This window comes from Amphiura filiformis, chromosome 2 (assembly GCF_039555335.1).
Source record: "Amphiura filiformis chromosome 2, Afil_fr2py, whole genome shotgun sequence".
Classification (NCBI taxonomy): domain Eukaryota; kingdom Metazoa; phylum Echinodermata; class Ophiuroidea; order Amphilepidida; family Amphiuridae; genus Amphiura; species Amphiura filiformis.
In genome coordinates, this window is record NC_092629.1 from 8,120,136 (window position 1) to 8,144,710 (window position 24,575).

General features: G+C 37.4%; 1 protein-coding gene across 2 annotated transcripts; it reads left to right on the forward strand.

Annotated features, from left to right (window-relative positions):
- Positions 1-7,642: 7,642 nt before the first annotated feature.
- LOC140172710 (uncharacterized) lies at positions 7,643-21,378 on the forward strand. Of its 2 annotated transcripts, none has more exons than XM_072195851.1 (11): positions 7,643-7,718; positions 8,432-8,546; positions 10,178-10,344; positions 12,059-12,208; positions 12,623-12,807; positions 13,535-13,653; positions 13,775-14,022; positions 15,834-15,995; positions 16,297-16,435; positions 18,701-18,962; positions 20,531-21,378. In XM_072195851.1, exons 2-11 carry the CDS (start codon positions 8,436-8,438, stop codon positions 20,644-20,646), a joined length of 1,659 nt encoding a protein of 552 aa, XP_072051952.1. In that variant the 5' UTR covers positions 7,643-7,718; positions 8,432-8,435; the 3' UTR covers positions 20,647-21,378. The 2 variants fall into 2 exon arrangements, with proteins under 2 accessions (XP_072051952.1, XP_072051945.1); XM_072195844.1 differs by having other exon boundaries at positions 7,664-7,723.
- Positions 21,379-24,575: the final 3,197 nt, after the last annotated feature.

Here is a 24,575-nt window from a genome sequence, read left to right on the forward strand (position 1 = left end):
GCACGGAAAGGAAATGAAATCACCGTACGAGTAAATATACAGGAAACATGTTCAACATGTCTGGACAAACGTCTGGACAATGGAAATAACTAAGGTGCAGGGAAGCATAAAACGTATTGCAGTGGAATACAGCTATCTAGAGTTTGACTTGATGTCTCTAGCTAATGGTGTAGGCCTATATGACCGTGGTAGTCAAAAGCACCATTCACGCTACAAAAACGAAACGAAAACACAACACGTTGTAGACTGGTTCTATTTTGGAAATACGTGCTTATCTAAGCATCAACATGATCAAGCGGCAAGTTTGCGTAAAAGCTGACAACCCAATTATTTTGGTTAATTCGGATATGCTGAATTCAAATATTTTGCCACCGGCGTGGGGGGCCTAGTGGTTAGAGCGTCCGCCTCATGATCGGGAGGTCGCGGGTTCGAGTAGGGAAAGTTAAACACATGGCTACCAGTGGACTAACCCCCTACTGTATAGCTTTACTGCTTGCAGACATGTGGCCTATGGTTATGAAACAGAGATAGGCGCCGCCCAATGGGCCGAAAGGCTTGGGAAGGATTTAACTTTTTTTTGTATTAAACAGTGTTGTGACTCGAACCTACAAGTTTATAATCACGAGTCAATTTACTATAACCACGCTCACTTATACGCGGGATTGGATCATCGGTGTTTTATTAAGGATACCTCACTCTGTTCACTAAGACACACTGCTTCAATTTTTTCGTAGAAGAAGTGATGTAACATGGTTAATTTTTTTATTTTGTAATGTGTTGCGCTTCACTATAAGCAGGATGCAATCTTTACCTGTCTGCAAACCATAAACTGAGTGCGATACCGCTCTTTTCAAAGACACTCATCTTAGAGGTGTGAGTGATGAGCTTGATGTGAAAATTCTATAGAAGTATGATCCAGGTCTTTAACCCTGTCTTTATTCCTTTATAGGAACGGCGTAACGTCCAGTGCAGGGCAATACATTAAAAAAAAGTTAGAATAAAGGTCTCCACTTTTCATGTTAAAAAGCAACGTGAATTTCCTGGTCGGAACTTACCGGTTATTCTTCAGATAGCTGGTCGTGACGTGTCTAAGAAATAGGAAGCGGTTACTCTGTTGTGTCTGGAGGAGTGTTAGGAGTTTTGTTTATATTGCGAAAATAAAACTCTTGTACAGATGGCTTGAAGCATATTATTTCGAAATTAATTAAAAACATTAAATATGATAAGGGTTATAAATCATAATATGATGCAAAAGTTGTCTAGGAGAGTATCAAAGTTTCAGATTGTATTAACTGCCAAAATTCTGTCAAAATTATGAATTTCCAATTCAGTGTGATTTAGCCAGAATGTAGAAATTAAAGAGATGACTACACACAACAAAAGTGTAATCCTCATCAATTCGATCCCCTGGAGCGCGCATCCATAATAACAAGTGGCTACACGGCACTCAGATCCGAAGCAAGGAAATGATCGCGTAGTGAGCGCGTTTCTTGCAAGTGCGTTCCAGCGCATTACCGAGCGCGTAGGGCTCTAATGAAGCGATGTTGTCTGCTCGCACCGTCGCGCGCCAGAAGATATCTATAGATGGCGGATATCTTCAAAATACGCCTAACATAATACGCCTAACCTTAGACGTCTAAGATACAATCTTAGACGTCTAAGATGCATGCTTAGGAGTCTAAGATGCAATCTTAAGCGTCTAAGAATTTTGCGGTAGACTTAAATCAACGAATCACAGGACCAGAAATCCCAAACAACTAATCATCTTAAGCGTATTCAATTATTGACCAATGAAATCTTACACGTCTAAGATTGATATTTTAGTGATGGACGGTATCACCAATATGATAGCTCGCAAAAGCACCTTGGAAGATTACTAGCATCACCGCCCAAATTTGTACCTAGGCTGTAGAGCAGGTTGACGAAATAACACAACCAACACAGCCTTCAACATCATCTACAGGGTCTGGCCACGTTGTTTTAATAAAACAGTATGGGTGCAAGTCTGCAAGCAATTTTGGCTGGTCGAAAAGGGACACAAGCAAACTTGTGACAAGGCACCTTTTAGATAACCATAACATGCTCTAAAAACAGTAGCAATGCTGGGGGAGAGTCTTGGGGGAAAATTATAACCCTCCCATCCAGTTTGAAATGTGGGTAGAGAATCAGCCTGAATTGTCAAAAAGTGGCTGGAAAGAACAAAACAATGGGCCATTGTGCCAAAATGTGGTAGAACATGTCCCCCATCCCATCTTCCCTTTCCCTCTGGGATTGACGCCGACGATACCGTCCATGGTCAATCTTGGACGTCTAAGAAAAATCTTAGGCGTGCAAAATCTTAGGCGTCTAAGATTTCATTGGTCAATAATTGAATACGCCTAAGATGATTGGTTGTTTGGGATTTCTGGTCCTGTGATTCGTTGATGCTTTATTAAAGCATCAAAAATCAAAAAAACATAATTGAAATCGGTCAATGCCTTGTGATAGTGTCAATTTAAAGATGCTCGTAGATGGAATGAAATCCTGCCACAAATGGCTGTAATGACAAAATTGGCCCATTTCGAGATTTTGAAGGTTTATTTGGACGCTTTCTTGAAAAAGCAGCGTTAATTTAAATATCACATGTTAAATGCCTACCGGTATCTTTCCTGACTTCGTTAAAGAAAACAGAATTTAAAAATCTATCATTAAATAATTATAATAAATTAACCAAATATACTATTTTAGCAATTTTGGCCAATCTGCAGACAAATTAAACCTGAATAAAAAAATCCCTTAAAAGGGATGAGCAGCGACAAAGTTCATCATTTGGCTATGTGGGGCCGGGAACAAATTTAGAGTAATCTTTGTTGCACGAAACCACTGATGTGTGAAGTTTTCTGTGATATCATCATTGTAGTAATACACTCAGCTCACAGCAAACACGCACCCCCATACCCCACTCCGCATCCACATCCACACACCCCAACAAAGGCGTGGACTGTTGACACATCCCGACAAACACTGACTTACACGTACTAATAGGCCTATTCTTTTCACAACAGTAAGAAAAATAAGGTTTTATGTTCACATGTAAAATGTATTGATATGTGAGTATTATGTTGTAGAAAAATTCCAACTTGAAGAATATTAATGAGGAGTAGGCCTAAATGTCCAATCCAATTTTATTGGGCCCCATGAGCCAAATAGATCAGGATCTAATGTCAATTTTTCGGTCAATATTTCGAACGACAGTACAAGCTAACTATAATTTATATGGATATAAAGGATTTCATGATTTTTTCTGGTAGTCAAACCATACAGTAGTCATATCTTGGATCCTTGAAACCATTCAGAAAGGCGCCGTAGTTTTCGCCAAGACTTTCTTGCCATGTTTAATAGACAAAACACACTTAGTGTTCCTTTTAGCAATATGGCTAAGGAATAGTAGGCTAATTAGTTGTGGTGCAATTCAACATGTAGGCCTTTAACACCCTAGCCATAATATATGTGAAAGACAGATCATATTGCAATCATATTGCATGAAACACATCTTATCTTCTCTGTAACGAATTTTATCTTAATTGATCTTGAACCAATTAAGCTATACACAGCATGACCCTGAAGCAACAATCACATGATACAGACCATTCAAAGCACGCTTAAGTTATTAATAAGATTCACTAAAGGGTGTCACAAAAATGTTGTCACAGAGATCGTACAGTCTCCTTATCAGTCGGTTTATATCGTGCTGTTTCTGATAGTGGCAAATACACAGCGGGGATGAGACTAACCTATATTTGTGGGTTCATTTTTAAGCTCATTTATCGCGTGTTTGTTCAATGGTGTATCAAAGAAAGTCACGGAGAACCACCATTCGTCTGTAGGTTGTTTTTGGTGAAATTAAATAGGGAGCGCGCCTGGGTGGCGCTGCTCCAAAAAAAATGACTAAGTTCAGCTAATTAATATGCAAAATTGATGCCATAGAAAACCGTACATGATATAAAGGTGCGGGGTTTTTTGCGCACCTGTATACAAAGTTCTTTCAATTGGTAACAAAAAATACACAACAAGTAATTATGCAAATTAGGTAATTACAGCTAATTATGTATTCATGATATTATTATGCAAATTAGGCATGAGTAATTTTGGGTTTTTTTCAATATTTAATGAACGTCTATTCATTCATCATCAATTTATGAACCTGTTATGAGGTTGAATAAATGACCTGCAGTTACTTAAAAATAATACAAAAAAATACAAAGTTTGACATTTTGACGGAAATCGCGAAGTAAAAATATAAATTCAGTTGTAATGACACTTTAAATTAACATTTTGTTATCTTGATTAACATGGGAGGACAATCGGTAAAAGGAACCGCCATTACATTGTACCGCGTGTACAAAAATAGCGTGGCCTTGGGCACACACAATTGCTTACAGCAGCAATTGTGGTTTGAAAAACTACTCCATACGAAATATCTTTGATAATGTTATGTTTCAAACAGTTTTCCTCAAGGGCTTCATTCGTTGTCGACTGAAATAATTTACATGCTAAGAGAGATTATTAGTATTTCAGCTTAATGGTGGTAGGTCAGACTATTTCAATAGGCCTATATTTACTGATTTATGAGTGATCTTCAAAAATAAAAAAAACCAAACAAAAAAACAGGCAGTAGCTCTTAAATAAACCAATATTTAATTTTGTCGCACTCGATGGTAGCCTCGGAAAGGTATATGAGGAAATTCATTTTTCGGCATGGATGTTTTCTAAAATTGACCAACTTTGAAGCGCGCGCTTTTCAATTCACTGTTATGCTTGCATGCACAGTGTGGCAGAATTATTGTGCAGCCACTGTGACATCCCTAATAATAGTGTATATATCACTGTTTATGACAAGGTATTGAATTAAATCAAATACGGGAACTTACATTTTTTGCAACTTGCTACGTGGTGTCTGAAACAACCAGACTTCATCAGGCAAGTGACCCACTGGGCTGGTCATGTGACACTTTGAGACAGCTAGGGATCGTCTTGATGGCCCGGTGACATGCGTGAGATAAGTTGTGTCTCAGTCCCCCTTTCTTGTTAAGTGACGGCTGCTCTACTCTCTCCCAGATGGCTTCCTTGATGCCTCTCCTGTGCCACTGCTCCTCCTTTTCGAGAATCACTATGTCCTCGGTGTCAATATTATGACCAGTGTCTTTAAGGCGGAGTTTTGGGCCTCGTCTGTACTGGGCCTTCTTGCCTGATGAAGTCTGATGGTTTCAGACGCAACGTAGCAAGTTGCAAAAATGTAATTTCCAGTATTTGATTTAATTCAAAACCTTGTGATTCTAACGACTGGATGACTGAAACTATTCACTATTTTGTCAATAACAATTTCGGGCAGGATTACCTACAAGAAGTAAGAACTTATGAAAAGACGGCTAGAAAGATCGCGAATTACCGCAACCATTTGAGAATCAATTTACGTTCTTTACATGAGCATTTAACACCTCGCAGAAACTATCAGAGGATATGTACAGGGCACAGTGTCATCGCCCCGATATCTTCATGGTAAAAATCGCCATGGTAGGTTGAATCCACAGCCACGCATGGCCATTTTGTTCGGACCTTATGAGACGTATAATTAGCCAAGTGACCTGACTAAGGCTACTGACAATAGCCGGGGTAATTGATTTCTAGCTGTGTGAGTAAGCTTGTATACTACATTGCGGTCAATGGTCATACTGCCTCCACTGGAGTAGTGAGTGCAGCTATAGCCTGCGCGCTGTAGTCCATACAGGACCAACGCAATATAAAATTAGAATTGTGGTCAGATTTTGAGTTCAAGACGCACGGCCTTTTCTCAAGACGCAAGCTAACGACTATCATATCTGTTCAACACGTATTTTCAAGTGTATGAGACCAGATCTGGTTTCTTGAGACGAAATCATTTACGGGAGATATTCATCATTTTCTACCCCGGTATCTGAAGATTTTCGTCTGATATCAAAATCGTGCATAGCAATTCACGTGTATCGATCCCGGGTATTTATTTTAGTATCTCTGCTGCACCAAATAATTATTAGCCCGGCGATGTCGGTGTGCAGGGGTATTAACAGTTTAGATTTTGTTTTCGCTTTTATTGATTTATCTATTAGGGTTGTTACATATTTTGAGGAGGGTAAGAAAGAAAAAAATCTGAGTGTATAATTGTGTAGAATATTATCACATTAGCCTAAGTGATGTTAGTGCTTATTTAAAGCGTTTTAGCTCAGGGAAATAATCTATTAGAAGTTCTACCCCTCCCCAATATGATTATATGATTACGTTTTGTTACGTTCTGATGGCATTTACACCAACCAAAAAATTTCCACCAAATGGCTTTATTTGGACCTTCCTTTTGCAAATTTATTAGGAATGCTACGGTACTCCTGAAATTTACAACAAGTAAGGTCATCTTATGCTTATTTAAAGCGTTTTAGCTCAGGGAAATAATCTATTAGAAGTTCTACCCCTCCCCAATATGATTATATGATTACGTTTTGTTACGTTCTGATGGCATTTACACCAACCAAAAAATTTCCACCAAATGGCTTTATTTGGACCTTCCTTTTGCAAATTTATTAGGAATGCTACGGTACTCCTGAAATTTACAACAAGTAAGGTCATCCGTCATGAATTGGGATATAGGAAAAGGTGGTGGTGTTACATATTTCCATTTTTTACAGGACGTTTTGTCCCAGATCTCAAGAATGTAAAGGGGTACTGAACTAGAAAGTTTAGCTTAGGTCGTTATTCAAAATCGCTCATTGTGATTTGTTTAATAAAACACGTCACGTGAGAGCCCATTATTCTGCAATAATGGGTCAAGCGCCGTAATACATTCTACGCTGCGCCTTACATATTATGTTTTGTCTGCCTCAGACACATTATTTGGGTGTAAAGGATAATGCATTATCCTTTATTTCTATTGCTGTTTGAATCTTCCTTTAGCCTAAAAACGCTATGTTTTGGATAAAATTGTCTCTTCATATAGCACATTTTACCTTCACTTTGGGCTAAAATAATCTGAAATTGATTTTTGTCAATGTCCTAATAAGATCGGAACAAAATATCTTCGCAAGACGAGGATATGTCTCCATCTAAGTTATAATGCTTCCGCCGTCACTATCGACCTTATACATGAAGCAAAATTTGGCCACTTAAGTCCACATGCCTGTTTCAGTGCAGTGGCGTGCGCAAGGGGGGGCAAGGTGCCACTTTTGTTGGTCATTCGGGGATTCGGGGGATAGCGTTAAAACGTCAAATTTTGCTCCTAATCAGACTCCATTCGGGGGAACGGAACAATCTGCACCCCACCCCCACCCCCATACTTTCAATGTGCTGCGCACGCCACTGCCTCAGTGTGAGTTTGGGGCCAATTGGGGGACTCCAACTTTTGGCCTGGCCCAGGGCGCCTCAAAAGGTAAATCCGGCCCTGCGTGTCACAAAGCCGTACAACTATATTCTTAACTTACACACATAATAAATCTGTGAAACGGGCACTAGGTAGTGCAAGAGACGTTATGTGAAACGGCCGACTGTATTATATTTCATTATCTTTTATTAATCTAGTTCCAAGCCATCTGCTCTTAATATGATTATTTTATGTCATAAAAACCATGCCTTTATATATCAGATTTGCAAAGAGCCGGATATCGTGATTACTTGCTGCATCCCAAGTAGGGTATCTCGGATATCGACAGAAGACAGTTAAGTATGCTGAAATGCATAGCTATAAACTTGAATGTTAAAATTATATGCCCGGAATTGCTCGTAAATGTAAACATCGTGTTATAATCATTTCCTGTAAACTTTTGACGAGAGCGTATATCAAGTGTACATCGTTCATTTACTGCTTTGAAACGCATTTGTCTCTGATTGGTTATAATTATGAGGCGATGAGGTTGTTGCCGAGTGGTAATGTGTGAATGATCTTTGCGCCTTACGCGTTTCTAGCTCTGAGTTTGCAACATCGCGGTAGTACGCGCTCGTCAATGTTTTACAAGAAAATTGTATAGTATTATGTATCAATTTGTATTTGTATAGGTGTAGCTTTGCTGCTTTACACGAACTGTTTTATTTTTCACTCATCGAGTTTAAGGCAACACATTCAATTCATTAGATCTTGGGATCGGTCGGCATTGCTGCTGCGATGCTTCTTATTAATGACATATTAACTTATTAATTAGAAATATTGGTAAATTTGCATGGTTCAATGTCAATAAATGAAAAAATGCAATATTTATCATGACTTACAATAGTCAATTAATTGATTTTATAAAATAGTAATAAGGATCTTCCCAGCATTGATGGTCAATCAAAACTGGTTTTGTTCTATTGCGGTTTAACGTCATACATATAGTTTTGGTTTTATTTTGTTTTTTATTTTTTTATCTTTATTTCTTTATTCATTTGCTTTCAGTAAAATGGCACTGATATTTGTGATAATATTATTGCTGTTCGGAGGAGGAACTGTTGTCTCTGGCGCTCACTTTAGAGGTGGGACGGTTAAATGGGCTCCGATTGGAAACAATAGGGTATAAAGTCATTATCATTTGCTTTACATTTTTGTTTCTTTATATATCCCGTAAAACTTCATCTACAAGCCAGTGTTCTGTTTATAAAACGAAATTTAACATAATAACTCGGATATTGAAGTACGCCTTCTAATAAAGGCCTCCTATATACGAACAAGTACGGGGTGTTCCTGAAAGAACTGTATCGTCGGAAACTTGATTGTTTTGGTATTTTAACGCCACAACTAAACATAACTAAATACTTATTGTTGTTGAGAAATAAAGCAGTTATCACAATTTTTTTTTAAATTTTGACAATATGATTACACCGTTTGTGAAATATGAGAATTTTACGAAACTCCCTCATTTCCAACCCTTTCCAGGGATTCAAATATCATTCAATGATCTGTATTCGGAGTGCTAATCACTGCGCATTATCATAGCATGAGGCTTCTATTGTCATTGATAGATATTTTACTCCGTTGATCGGGTTGAAAATTATATAGTAACTTCGTAAAATTCTTTTAAACTTATTTCAAAAACGGAGTAATCAATTGTCAAAATTAAAAAAGTAGGTGATAGTTGATATATTTCTCAACCCCATCGGGTATCTAGTTATGTTTGGTTTATGTGTTAAAATACCAAAACAATTTAAGTAATTAAATAGATAAGTAAATGAATATATTAATTAAGAAAAAATATTATAAATACCTTAAATGTATCAGTTTAGATGTATTTTGTTAGCTGTCGTCAGAACCCAAATTGGTTTTTTGTTTCAATAATAAATGCTGCAATCAAACAGTGGTAATATGTTGGGGTGACATATGTGACCGGACACTGCGAATCAGCCGTTAAGTCGGCCCGGTCAATTTTGTTTTATTTCGTGTTTATAAAATATTTATCATAAGCTTTAAAATTGTATATCATTTGACTTCAAATGATATCCATAAGCTTGGTTATGGTTTGTTGAACTCTGCTCATTCAACAAAATGGTACCTTTTTTTCGGTTTTATATGTGTCTCCTTTTCCACATTGCTGGTAATAAAGTCATAATTGGCGGTCATTTCAAATCATCCCCAAGTCAACGAGGTTCAGGAATGTCCTCTCATTGTTAATTGTTTGCTATACATACCTAGACAAAATACAATGCAATTGTAACTCACCACTTGAACAGGATTTAGGCAAAGCAAACAAAGACTAGCGCTATTTTAAGAAGATTATTATCCTCTTCAGCAATAGGATTATTGATTGGTTTAAACACTATCAAATGAGAAACATGTCGCGCCTAATTAAGGTACCTATGAATACGACCTTCACGCACATATTACACTGTATCTCAGAATACAATTTGCCGACTTTACGGCTCATTCGTAGTGTACGTTCACATACTATAATTCCCTTAAAGATTTTGATGTATGTGATAGTTTAGATATATTTAATAGCTGTCGTCATTTTTAAACCCAAGACTGGAGTGGAAATTTAAAATAAATAAATAAATAAATAAATAAATAAATAAATAAATAAATAAATAAATAAATAAATAAATAAATAAATAAATAAATAAATAAATAAATAAATAAATAAATAAATAAATATATAAATAAATAAATAAATGCCACAATCAAACAGTAATGCTGTTTATAATTTCGCAGGTTGAGGTGACATACTATTTAAGTTTCAATGGATTTCGAGAACCCGGGGCAGTAATACCATCTGGCCATGAGGTATGCGAAGACATTGGCGGTTATTTTGAGACAAACGGCTATCTGGCTTGTGGTAATGGGTGCAGTCCATATAAGGGTTATGAATACTGTACTGAGTAAGTATCTAAAAGAGAGGTTGCGATTCCATACGACATAATAAGTATGCCCGTCTCGCTATTTAAAACCACTTCCCTCTGACAAGCGAACTAATTTATCTAGCTCGTATTGAAGATTTTTCAAGTGAAAAATTATCGCACGGACAAGTAATTATGATCCGTTTTGTTTGTAAATAATATGAGGTGAAAACAATTGACTTCATTCATACGTGCGACACGTATGTACAACAAGACAGCATCCCTAACGGCCGCAAGGTATCGAAATGTACTGTTTTTACGAAATCACGAGGGTTATGAAACGGTAATCAGTGACTAATTCTGCACGAAAATAGTATCATGTTTAAAATAACGTCATTATAACATGCAAGTAGTTATTATTGGGGCGCCCTCTACGGAGGGCGCACCTATAGGCATGACTTTGTGAAAAGCTTCTAATTTCACTCTTGCTAGATTTACTCCGCAATTGTTTTGCTAAAATTATGCCCAGCTCAGAAATAAAACCACAATATGCTTGGATTTTATTTTATTATTGTTTTCTGATATGCACGGGATAAAAAGGTGTGTGTATAGTCTTTGTTTAAAATACAAAATTAATGGACTTAACCCAGTTTACCGCCTCTTATAACCCGATAGACAGTGACCCACACTATGAACCACAATAGCCTAATCTCAATAACCTCAATTAAACAATCATAGTGCAAAATTTGACCTAAGTTGCAGAGTGTGAGTTTTTGTACCTAGTTTCAAAGTCATTCAATGAATGTACAAATGTATTGGGGTTAAAGAACCGTGTGCTGATAGATGCGCATGTTGTGGGTCCCAGTGCAAGTTGACCATTAAGCAAACATTGCTCGGTAGATAACAGCTTACCAACAAGAAATCATCTGACCACTGCCTATGCATTATTTTTGTGATGACCTTCAAGATATGATGGCTATCACAAACCCGGGATCAGAAACAGAGATAAGGTTGTTTATTCTACCAGAAGTATTGAGGCAGATATGAAATATGCTGGATATGTTTTTTTATTTGTGGATGCAATGTGCAGTAATCAACCAAATTTGGTGAATGATTAAATTTTAGTCCAGATTGATACCAAACACATTGAAGTTTGGTACATTTTAATGAAAATATGATATATTTTTTAAAATTAATGCTGGGCCAAATTTTCTGCAATATGAAATGGATATAGGTGTAGGGCTGTGTAATAAGGGTGAGAGCATGATTTTTGGCATTCGGTGAGAGCAAAATGTATAAAATATGGGGTTATTGGGTGAGAGAGAGAGAGAGACCGTTTGCATCAAAATTGGGGAGGGGGAATCAGGTGAGAATATAACTTTTTTAATGAAAGAGCCTCGAAAATTGAATTCCTAGTTCTAAATGTCTTTGTTATTTCAAAAGAATTAACAAATTCAGTGATAGACGAGGCTCGTTGCTGTTCAGATGTAAATATATGGGCCACGGTCTTTGGGTGACAGATCTAAAGGAAAAATATGGGGACTTTGGGTGACAGCGATGGTGAAAAGGGGGTCTTAACAGCACTACATACGCGTCACCTCCAAAGTGGGAGTGCCCCCCCCCCCATTTCAGCACATCACATTAAAGCTCCCATTGGGCGCCCATTCCTTTTTTAAAGGAATTTTCATTAGTATTTAACTTTCATTATGATTGTTATGATTTTTAATTTATGCTCATCATTTTCTATTACTTCTAGCTGTTTAGAATATGACCCACTCCATAGCAACATTGATAACCCCGATATGGTGTGGCAGTGTACAGATTACGACATCGCAGGCAGCTTCGATATTGGTAGCAGAACATTTGTGATGAAGGTTCCAAAAGACACGAATAAGTTGATGGTTTAGTATGTATTTATTTTATTCTGTCTAAAAAAAGCATATTTCCAAAGTCAGGTCAAAGTCATGGAGCACAAGCTACTCCTTTTGACACCATATCATGTATCTTCTCTGATATTATTCAATCAAATGATCCCTGGGATGTAAATGAGGAATATAATACCGCAAATAGTCTGGGTTGCTGAAAGCGCCGTCAAATCAAAAGACAACACAAACGGGACAATGTGAAGGAGGAGAGGGTGGCTGTAAAAACAAGGTTTAATCCCTCAAACTCCTGGAGGAACACCACCACCCCTTGGGCATTAGGAGAACTGTATTTTAACGATGCGTCAATTTTGCGAAGTTACAACATTATAAAAATTAGCACTAGCACTAACTGATGACAATAAAATCTTGTTTTATTTCCTTTATTTTGTGATCAGTTATAAAAGCTGCTGTTGGGTAGGCCTTGTCAACGTTGTTCCTCATAGTGGTCAAGGATGGAAAATATTTACCGAGGTTGATCTCAACCACTTGCGCAACGGGGTGCCGAATTCTTCACCCATTTCATCCCCAATACCCGTACAACTTTATCACAAGGGATGTGACTTCTCTTTTGAAATACCAGGTAGGTTCCTGTGTATACAACGTCATGTGTTTTTCTGAATGAATTATATTTTATAACTGAATATCCTTTATCAGTTGAGGGGAGTTAGTTAGCATGGAACCACACAACTGCCAAAATACCCATTGTAATTATGCGGCATTTCATTGGCTCTTGCAAACCAGTGGTTAGAGTATTTTTATGATGTTGAATCCTGTTGAGCCCGAAATATATCATTTGATTGTTTCGCTTATAATATGAGAATTGAGAATCACAGGTATATAGTTCAAACTATACTTCTCTGAATCATGAAAAGCTTATACTAAGAATTTGACCATGTCTTCCAAATTGAAATTTTAAATGCAAGTACCCAAATTTTGGACTAAAATAGTCTGAAATGGAATTTCTTTCGAGGGCAAATGTCGGAGCCAAACCGGCACAAAATTTGCTCGTCTCCCCTAAATGGAGAAGCTTCCGCCGCCACCGCCTAATAGGCATCACCTATGGGCCCCTACTGTTATATAACGACTGCTTATAGTAATATGGTATTCGGTCCTATACTAAAATCAAACAATGTGATCACTCAAATGTGTTCATACTCCGTCAAACATATCTGGTTTTTGGAAAAGACAAAAGTGTATGTGTGGAAAGGTATTGACTAATGTTGGCATTTTTTAGCTCTGAAAGCACTGTAGTTAAAATGCGTAAACCCTAAACAATCAAAATCTATGTTAATCTGTATTTTATTCAGTTACCGACCCTGATAATGATAACTATCGTTGCCGGGTTACGGAAGCGTTCGACGATGAGTGTTTTAATAGCAATTCTGGACAGGGAGTCTGCGGAAAGCTTAGTAATATACACGTCTTTGTAAGTATATAACATTTAACTAGTCAAATCTGCAAAGAAAATAGAGGAGGGTCTGATGGTAGCAGACTGACATAATACACACAAACAACAGTCTGATATTATTTTTTGTATTAATTTTCAGCCCAATTGTACATTACATTTCAATACACATGGTCCACCGGGTAACTATGCAGTACGCGTAGTGATTGAGGATCTGGATGATGATGACAACCCGAAAAGTAAGGTATCCTTATCAATTCTACTGGAAGTGAGCCCCGATAGTTCTACATGCAACCGGCTCGCAATTGTAGCACCAGTGAAGAGCTGCACAACTATTCCAGTTAATGAGCGTTATAAAATGACGATTATAGCAGAGACGGAAGATCTACCGTGAGTGTTTTTTTTTAAATCAATCAATTTTATGAAACAGTAGTTTTCATTGAATAGATTCATTAGGTTTGTTGATTAGAATAATATTTATATTTTACTTGGCAAAACCAAGTGAATTTTTTACTCATTACAATATTTTGTCCTTCACATCGGAGGACTTCATCAGGTATGGCTGATATGGTCATCTGATCCACTTTTACTTCGAGAATATGTTCCCTCTTCTCAGTTCATGGTCACACTCCCTCTTCTCCTGATTTCAATAGCTTCCCGCACTTCTCTAGACTTCATGCCATGCTCCCGGACAAGGATCTTGGATTTGTCCCAGTTTATCACACGATTTTCTCTGGAAGCTTTACGTTCTGAGCGTGTGTATTTTCTCACTTCAGCTTGGTGTTCGACCAGTCTGGTCCCAAACATACGCGAAGTTTTCCCCCGACATATGTCAGGTCACAGTTTTGGTATTTCATAGATGCAGTTGGTGGTTTTTCTTTCACACGTTTGTCTTTTGGGTGGACTAGGATTTTTCTAAGCGTTCGGTGGGGCTTCATCACTGTATTAACCTTGTGTTTCTTGTACAATCTCTGGATTCTCTCCGAGAGGCCATTGACCTAAGGGATCGCCACTATACCTTTGCTTTTGTCTTCAGTGCCGTAGATCTTAGTTGGTTGATCTTAGTTTTTCAGCATTTTGAGTTATAATTTGTATTTGGACTTTCACCTTATCCATAGGGGCAGGAGAAAGAGAAACAGAGGGGAGAGAGCATTGGAAGTGGGAAGGGCAATAGGAGGAGAGCTCTAGAGATATAGATATAACGGAGAGTAGATATCGAGGAGTGTGGGGCAGACGGGGAGGAGGTTATATAGGTGGGGAGAGGGTAACCTAGATAAGAGGTATGGGTTGTGCTTTCCGGGGACAATAAACTAATTCATAATCAAATCATTTTTTTAAAAATCAAATCAAGTTTTTATGACGCTTATACTTCCAGCAACCATGCAATACCAGTCCCCTGTTACCGTCCACGTATTGATATCCGATCCATGTATTATACTTGTCTACATTCCATATAAACACAACCGGATATAATATCCGATATATGCTTAACTCAGCACTAAAGTTGAATTTATTACTCTATCACTTAGCGAAAAGCGGTTTGTATTTGACCAATGAGATATTGGCGCTTTTTGCAACGCAATAAAAAGCGCCCTACCTCATTGGGTAAAAACCAATCGCTGTCGCTCAGCTATGTAGTATAAATTTAGCTTTAGATGTTATGTTTGCAGACAGGTTCTGCCCCTCTTTTAATCCGTTGATTTTTGGTTTGAGACCAAAAGAGAAACTAAAACTTATAATTTCAAACGAGGGAATGACGTATTTAGGCACTTCTTTAGCTCGGATTAGTAATGATACCAAATTTAACGCCCTCTACAATAGCATTTAAATATTATGAATTTGGTTTTAAAAGGATTGCATTATTATTTTTTTTTTTTTTGATCCCGTGCAACATCAAATTACTAACTCGCCAAATATGTGACTTGGGCACTTTTGCAGCCCAGGGGTCCATTTCACTAAACTTTTAACCTTCGTAACTCAAGTAACCGTTCGTAAAGCTACGAACACCTAATGCTAGACGTAACTTTACGAAAGGTCCCTAGAGCAAACCCCTTTTACTTACGAAGGGTATAAGTAAGTTTACTGAAATGGAACTTACGACTTGAGACTTATGAAGCTTAAAATTGAGCAAAATGTACCCATGGTCTTCATTTCTAATTTGCATCTGTTATTAAATTGAATTTATGCCATATTTCTTACAGGATTGATCGGATAGATACTAATAAACCGCGTGGCATGAGTAGCTCGTCCTTACGTAATGTGGATGGGTATCCATTACGTAAATCGAAGAGCCTTACTTGGACCCCCAGCAGTGACCAAATCGATATGCACATTATAGGCTTCGGTGCTGTTGATACCGCTGGGTACGTTGACATAGGACAGAAGTCACCACATAATATGAATGTGACTCTAGCCGTTTTTAAAGCTTTGGTAAATAGAGATCTATGCAAGAGAGAGCGAGAGGGCAGTATATCAATTTCAAAGGTAGAACGTATCAATTCAGCATGAAAAGTAAGCACAAGAGGGCGGCATAGATGGTTAATTAACGGTGCAATACTGCATCGCTGATCCCTGTTCTAATAATTCAAGAGAATTCATGTGTAACGTGATCTACTTAAAAATTGTGCTGAGGGTAACGACTCTTTTTTTATTTTATCTTTAAAGATTCTCAGGCAATTGGTCCAGTGTGAGTCTGAATGTAGTTGACGTGCCACCCTTATCGCCTTCAGCAATAGACAGTTACCCATCGGAAAGAGAAGAAATATATTCTCCTCTACGCTGGTCTGTGGTTTTTAACCGACCGGTAAGGAAGAAAACAATCAAGCACAAAAACACAAAGCAAACCAGGCAAATAAACACGCAATAAGTAGCTGAACAGACACTTATTCTTAAGTAGATAATAATTATTGTTTGCAACTGCATGTGCTAGTCTAGGGGAAATCCATAACCCTTGACCGTGACCATATGACATTAATCTTCCACGGGAGCGTGAATAACAATAGGGTTTTCTGAACGGGTGATTTAATTTGAAATCTACACCTCTATGTTGGAGAATATATGCCATGTCTTCCTTACAGTGTGTATGGATTTCAACTAGAAAAGCAATGTTCATTTTTGGTATGTCTCTCATTTCCGCAATTTCAATAAAGATTTACAGCATGAAAGACGACTTTTTATTTTTATATTTGTAATCTACACTCCAAAGGGGCCCTACAATAAATCACTTCATATCTGTTTGGAATTGTATTTATTGATCAATACATCATTAATGTGTATGCAGGTCTCCTAAGAGGCAAGGGCGTCAATCCGAAGTTGATCGGGGGGGTGCACAATTTTTTCAAATACTACCGCGAAGCAGGTTTCTCGTCGCGCTTGGCCGGCGCAGGAGGTGTCGAAGGGGAATGTGCCCTTCCTCCTGAGTCGTTGAACATATTTACAAATTTGGGGGCCAAATGAAGGTATACTTTTGACACTATTATTGTGTAAAATTTTATTTGAAAAAACTTTAAAAAAAGGTCCAATTTAAGCAATTTGCTGTTCATTTCATACTGTTAAAAAAAAATGTGAACATTATTCGACCCGATTTAGCTTCGCAGCGTGCGAAAATTTCAGTTTTCCCTTTGAAGTGAAATTGTGTCGGCTTCTTAATAGGTATATCACCCCAAAAATAAGCGCAGCAGAAACATGTTATTTGACGCTTTTAATTGAATCATCGTTATGAATGCTTCAAAAAACAAAAAACAGAATTGAAATCGGATAACGCAAAGTGATGTAACGTCAACTTGAAGATAGCCGGAAATCAGGTGAAAACCTGCCACAAATTGCTATAAATGGCAAAATGGTAACTTTTGGGATTTGTAATGCTTATTCGGACACTTACTTGAAAAGGTAGCATTGATTTAAGTATCACAGATTAATTGCATATCTTTCCGGACTTCGTTAAAGAAAACAAGATTAAAAAATCTCTCCTCGAATAAATGTAATAAATCCACCAAATATACAATTTTAGCCATTTTGACCAATCTGCAGACAAATAAAAGCTTAAAAATGACTAAGTCCAGCTAATTAATATGCAAAAATAATGCCAACAGAGAACCGTACATGATATGAGGATGCGGGTTTTTTTGCACACATAAGTACCCAAAGTTCTTTCATTTGGTAACAAAAAATACACAAAAAGTCATTAATTATGCAAATTAGCTAATTACATCTAATTATATATTTATGCAATTCTTATGTTAATTAGGCATATGTAATTTTTACTTTTTTCAATGTTTTATTTATGTTTTATTCATACAGCATGATTTTGTCAAATATGAACCTGCTGTGATGTTGAATAAAGAAACTGCAGTTAATTGCCTAAGTGCACCGAGTTTTCAGTTGGTATAGGGAAGTGTTTCACTCATTGTCCAAGGAAAAAAAATACATGATAACAAACACTGGTATTTCAGACCGGTGGTACTAGGTCCTCTATTTCGAGAGACCTATATTTATTAATTTATGGACGATCTAAAAAAATTCATAAAACAGGTCTTAACTCTTAAACTAGGCAGTGTTTAATTTCGGCGGAGTTGATAGTGATTTAGGAAATGTTTCACCTACCATATATTAAAAAGACAAATTATTGTGATCAATAAAACATAACGAGGAAATCGTTTTTGACATGTATGTTTTCAAAAATTGGCCAACTTTGATCCGCGCGCTTTTTGATTCACTGTTATGTATGCGTGCACAGTATGACAGAATTATTGTGCAGCCACTGTGACATACCTATTCTTAACTTGTATAATATGCGTCTTGTTCATTTTCTGCAATCCTGCTTCTAAGGGTAACTGCACGTATTGTTCAAACAAAACTTATACGTTATACTATTTTAGCCCCAAATCAATGTGAATTTGAATATAAAGCCAAAAATCAACTTATAATACCAAATATTGCCTGTATTTGTGTGTGTGGGAGATTTGATATTATACCCCCCATCTCAAAATGTGACGAGGGCATTTTGCTTAATAAGTCATTATACTGCAGAATATTTTTACACTCCTCTTTTATTATTGAAAAAACCCAGATTCGACGCCCAACTCAATCAGCATATATAAATCTCATAAGCCAAGACGGTAGTAGAGTCGTCGGACGTGTTGATTCGTCCGCTCCATTGCAAGCCGAATTCGGAACCCAAGAAATAATCTTCGACATATTTATAGACGACTTCCCAGGAAGGAAGAAATACACCTTACAAATTGACGAAGGCGTTGCAATTGATGCAGAATATGGTGATGTAAATTGTCCATTTCCTTCATCACCAGACAATTGGAAAGTAATTCTTGACGGTAAGGATGAGTATTTTAGCTGTAAATACCAAAGAATTATTTATTATTTATCTAATAAATGGATTCTAGTGAATAGGAATGAACACTTTGTGCAGAGAGAGGAGGCTTAAAGGCATTCCTACAATGCACTATGATTGGGAAATTATTTGGTCAATATAACCTAATCTTAAAGGCAAAGTCCCCATTATCACACACACAAAATGGTAATTTTAAAATTGCAGCCAACGAAATAATAGTTGAGACTTTTCAAATTAAGTTGGATTTTCTTATAGAAAACATTCTTAATGTCCCACTACATTAATTTTGTTCATAAGTCTCAATGTTTTGAATGTTAAATAAAAGGATGAAAACACCAGATATTTACACACAATCCCAATGCAAGGTATGGTCAACTGTCAAATGTGTACACAAGCCAGACATACCAAGGTCAGAAACCCCATTGGGTTATGGGAATGTCTTTATACATCCTCTGCAGCCCGCGCTTGACAGCTTCAAAATGGGTTCAGGATAGAAAGAACAACTATATGACACATAGACATATTGAAGAAGCAAAAGATAACAATATCCCTGCTGTACATATATCGACTTAGCAAGATGGCAAAAATTCTACACGCTGTTGACAAAATGAATGAGAATATCAAAGCTAACGTTTCATCGCCAGCATATAGAAACATTCGAAATATGAAGCTGGTGTACTACAAGGTGATGCATTGAAATCATACCTGTTTGTGGTTGTGCTTGGCTTGCCCCGGGAATGGCTTTTGATAATGGATTGTTGAAGTTGTTGAGAAAATAAAATAGCAATCGCATCCTTTTTGAACTTTGACATTTGACCGCTCCTTTCTTGAATACATTTCTACGACTTTTCAGAAAATAAACGTTCCATCAAGATGAATCATTAATGATATACACTTATCCGCAGCTACTGGTATTTCCTTTTCAGATGCAAATCATTGATTGAAATAATTTGAAAATTGGGCATTATCGTAAAATTCAGATATGTTCAATCGACAAGCGATGCTTGATTATCATTATTATAATACAATATCAATTAATTGCCATAATATTAATAATTAAATTTATATATATATTATATATAATGTAGTTACCAGTGGCGTAGCTGCCGGGGGCAGGGGGGCGGTTTTTTTGCCGGTCGCCCCCTGGCAAAAAATGCCTATTTTGGGCCCCCGCCCCTAGTGCAAGGAAAAAGAGGAAAAGAGAGAGAGAGAGGAGAGGAGGGAAGAGAGATATTGGAATCCATACGATATGCAATACCATACGATTATCATCAATAAGCCTGGCAAAATTGTCTATTTGGGCCCCCGCCCCCCTAGTTTGGGCCCCGCCCCATACAGGCTTGCCCCCCTGGAAAAAATCCCAGCTACGCCGCTGGTAGTTACCACTCCCCCTCAAAAAATTATTATATAAATATTGATAGAGCATCAAATCTTTCTCACGGTAGAGCAAGTGTGGCTGCGGTGCATAAGATTGAAAATATTTCCTTTGTAATAATGAAAAACTCATATCATTGTTATTCACGTCACCTTTTTTAAACATTTTATAAATAGAACCAGAGGCCATCATTGCACATCCCCCTGGAAGAAAGGTCAATACTGATCCTGCTGGAATAAAGGAAAATGCACAGCCCCCTGGAAGAAGGCATCCCCCAGGAATAAGGCCTTAATTCAGGGGAAGGCTTCCACCAAACCTGCCATCGAGCGCCACCCATCTTTGAATGTAACCCAGTTGACGCGGATATTCCTATTCCACCTGGATCGGAAGATGGCGATATATACTCTATTCTCAGTTTCACCGTTATTTCAGGGAGCAGCATTAAAGTGCCATGCATCTGTACATGGTTTGCTGTCACACTACCTGCGATACCTATAACTGATTGATTAAGGTCAAACTATATTTTATCCAAGATCTTGATAGAAAATCATACACCCGAACCATGTAACTCGACGGGTGAGTGCAATATAGTCGTATGTGCCATTATTGACGAAATCGAGTTATATACAGAAGGCTTTTCCTCCCAGCTACATATACTCAGTGGCGTAGCGTTTGGAGGCAAGAGGACACATGTCCTGGGCGCCACTAATTGACCAATTCAGCATTGATTCTGCGCCCCTCCAAGCGATGAAATTATGATATGATTGTAATGTTTGATATCTTCAGGACATTCCTCGTATTCAGAATGCAATTTGGTGTGTCTGATGATCTCTCAGGTCCCACACAAAGAATTGTGCAAACGAGCCTTTAAAGTGTTCAAAAACAAATTCAAACAGAAAATAGCATTCTCCTGCAATTTGACAAAATGGCTGATACGAATACATTGCACTCACCCGGTTAGCTATAAATAATAAAATAACCTTTTATGGATTATTATAATCAATGGTTATATTCAATTTACTTTCTATAATCATATAACATTTAAATGGAAATGAAATGGAAATGAAATGAAATGAAATGAAATGAAATGAAATGAAATGAAATGAAATGAAATGAAATGAAATGAAATGAAATGAAATGAAATGAAATAAAAAGAATCCACTTTTTTCTTGAATCAATGCTATTACGGAATTAGTCTCATTAGTCTCCGACGTACCTGTAAATCTCACTACAGTTTGTTCGGCTTATAATTCACTGTCGTAGACGTGACGTCACATTGGTGACCCCGGAGCGTTACCATAGCGACTGGATCACGCTTTCATGAGAACCACAATGGCGGTATCAATATATGGAATTTATAGATCAAATTTTTTTAAATTACCAGTCATATTTAAGACTTGCAACCACATGATTTCAGAAGAAAAACATCTTTCAAAAGTTTCCCAGCAAACACAAAAACGTTTTCATATTGTGGGCTATTGTTTAGATAAAAACGTTTTAATAACATTAAATGTCTGGTTATATAAAGGTCATGAAAACGATTTGAAACGTTTTGTATGAAAATGCACTACAACAATGTTTTAAAAATGTTGTAAAAATATATATATATGTATATAAATGTTATGAAAGCGTTTTATACGCTTATATACCCCAATATATATAACCCGACATTAAAACGTTTTCTGGCAGCCTTTTCTAACCTTTTTTGGACGATGTCGAAAACGGTTTGTGTTTGCTGGGTTACTTGGCAGTGAAACCCATAAGAAATGCTAAAACTTGATTTTCAAACAACAGAACATCGACGTGTGCTAGCGTAGATAGCGTTGTCATGCAACCGCGTGATCCATCACAACGGATGTAGGTGTGACCTCGGCAGGAGGTCACCTCTGTCTATGACAGCGAATTGGCGAAAAATGAGACTCATAACATCATTAAAGAGATTCATTTGGTAGGATTGTTGAGATCATAAACTGATATTTTTGTTAGCCAAATCCAAGTAAATACTACTCACGAATCTGACCTTTTGCCATCTTGGCTGATGGCTTGATCACAGATGAACTGGTCCACTGCTTTTCCCGCGAAGTTTCGTTCCTTTATAGTTTCCTGGTAAAGGAATTCTGGGGAGTGAGAAAACTTGGGTAACAGTTGTGGGGGAGGGGTGTCTTCTATCCGAGGAGCCAGGTTGCGCAGATGCCAGCAAAAGGTAAATCAGGCCATACCAGCAAAATTTGTTTCTTGACCCCCCCCCCCCCTGAAAAAATGGTCTAGCGACGGCCCTGTAAGTTGTTATTGTAGGTAATTATACAAGATGATTTAGTGGTGAAAAATGTGGAAAGCACAGCATGGTCGTAAGGAAGTTGAGGATGACAACGTTATTACGAAATCGGAAATCAACTTTTAATCTACGCCTATGGATCCGAAAAATGCGTAGAATGTTAAGCTATGTTAACAAATTCAAAAAGTGTCCTAAGGGCTCAACAGGCGTCAAATTTCATACACCAGGGTTGAAATTTCAAGAGTGCACACCAGTAAATACAAGTCTCCTACACTCTGGGAGGAAACAATCAGTGTTTTAAACGAGGAAACGTGCAACACGACTTAACTTAATCATGTTAATGCATAAGAAAAGGCTTAAAACCCAACTATTAGGCCCTGATTCATAGTTAATGCTCATATAGGCCTGGAAAATAGATTGTCTGTATAAAATGAGCAGGATCCGACTTTTTATGACGATTTGGCTCAACTTTCAAATGTGTTACATTTTAGAAACACCAAAAGATGGCTTAAGCTGTATAGGCTATAGGGTGACCTAGTTGGCATTTTTCTGGAAAAAAATGTTGGACTCCGTATATAATTTCAACAAGGGATGTCTTTATCTGACCTTCGACTTGCAGAAAGAGTAAGTTTTGAAGAACTGAGTCGCTCTGGAGTCAAGAAGTTTTCTCGGAGCCTGTTTGTACAGAAAGTCAATGTGGGCTATTTACTGGTGTGCACCCTCAAAATTATTCAAATGTTGTCAAAAATTGCGCCAACATAATTCTCTGGTCATAATGATTCAGAAAATGTATTGTGTGATCTATTTGCGACATTACGTTTTTTGTGGCACACAGGAGTCAAAATTCAATTCAATTTCAATGAAAATGGTCTCAAATTGTTCGTCATATAAAATGAAGTCAAATAATAAATAGCTGTTACTGTGTATAATGCTTTGTTAATGCCAAACCCAGCGATAAACGTCAACACCCAAATGTAGCCATAGGGCCTATTGATTATGAAATATGTTATGGTTCCTATGTAACGAAGCATCCTAGATGGTGAGAAATATTTGAGGGCATTTTATAATAAAAGGCCATTTGCATTGAAGTCGGAAAATATTTTGTTTTTGACCCCTGTGTGGCAAAAAACAACAACTAACCACCGCAAAATTGTGACCTTTCTGTTTAAAATTCAAGAACGGTATGTCACAGATAGGTCCAACTATACTTTTTCTGAATCGCGATGACTTTTTGACCATCATGAAAATTACCTTTTCATATAGTAGGTAATGTGAATTGCATAGGATATTGGATGTTCAATTTACTGTTTTCCGAATTCCTCTTTATTCAGACATGTTGCAATTAATGCAATAGTTTTGGCCAGTGTCTGTGTACAATGCTGAAGGCGAAAGATAGCGTACCGATACCACTACCTGTTAGAACAGATCCCACCTAACATCACCTTCAAATTTTCGCCAAGATTAATAAGAGTGGCACTCCAGAAATGCAGCAGAGCAGCCAAATTTTTAGTGTGTGGGGGCAAATTTCTTTCCCCATTTGTAAACGTTTGTCCCATTTTTACTCTAGATTGGTGAACTTCTACCTTAAAACGCCACGGGGTTTAGCTGGCCCGGCCAGCGATTCCATGCGTATGACTTGGGGGGGGTTGCGTATATTCCTTAAATTATATTTCACGAGAATAAAGTCAGATCGTTAAATCAAACATTGTATACAAATTGGAGTGTAAACCGCAATTTATTTATTTTAAATCTGCGGCTTATCGTGCAATAAATATCACTTAATACAAGGCACGTGTTTCGTGATTAGTGTGGGGAAATCGTAACGAAATACTGTAATGTACCACAAGTTGGGAATAGTGTTGCCAAATTCTATGACAGACCGTATGTCCCATAATTATATTTCACGAAAATCAGGTCAGATCGTAAATCAAACATTATATACCATT

Bases quoted from the DNA above. Each gene is read 5' to 3' on its own strand.
- LOC140172710 (XM_072195851.1), top strand. From the start codon at position 8,436: ATGGCACTGATATTTGTGATAATATTATTGCTGTTCGGAGGAGGAACT. The intron at 10,345-12,058 runs GTAAGTATCTAA...TATTACTTCTAG, and splicing joins GGTTATGAATACTGTACTGA to CTGTTTAGAATATGACCCAC. The intron at 15,996-16,296 runs GTACGTTGACAT...TTATCTTTAAAG, and splicing joins GGTGCTGTTGATACCGCTGG to ATTCTCAGGCAATTGGTCCA.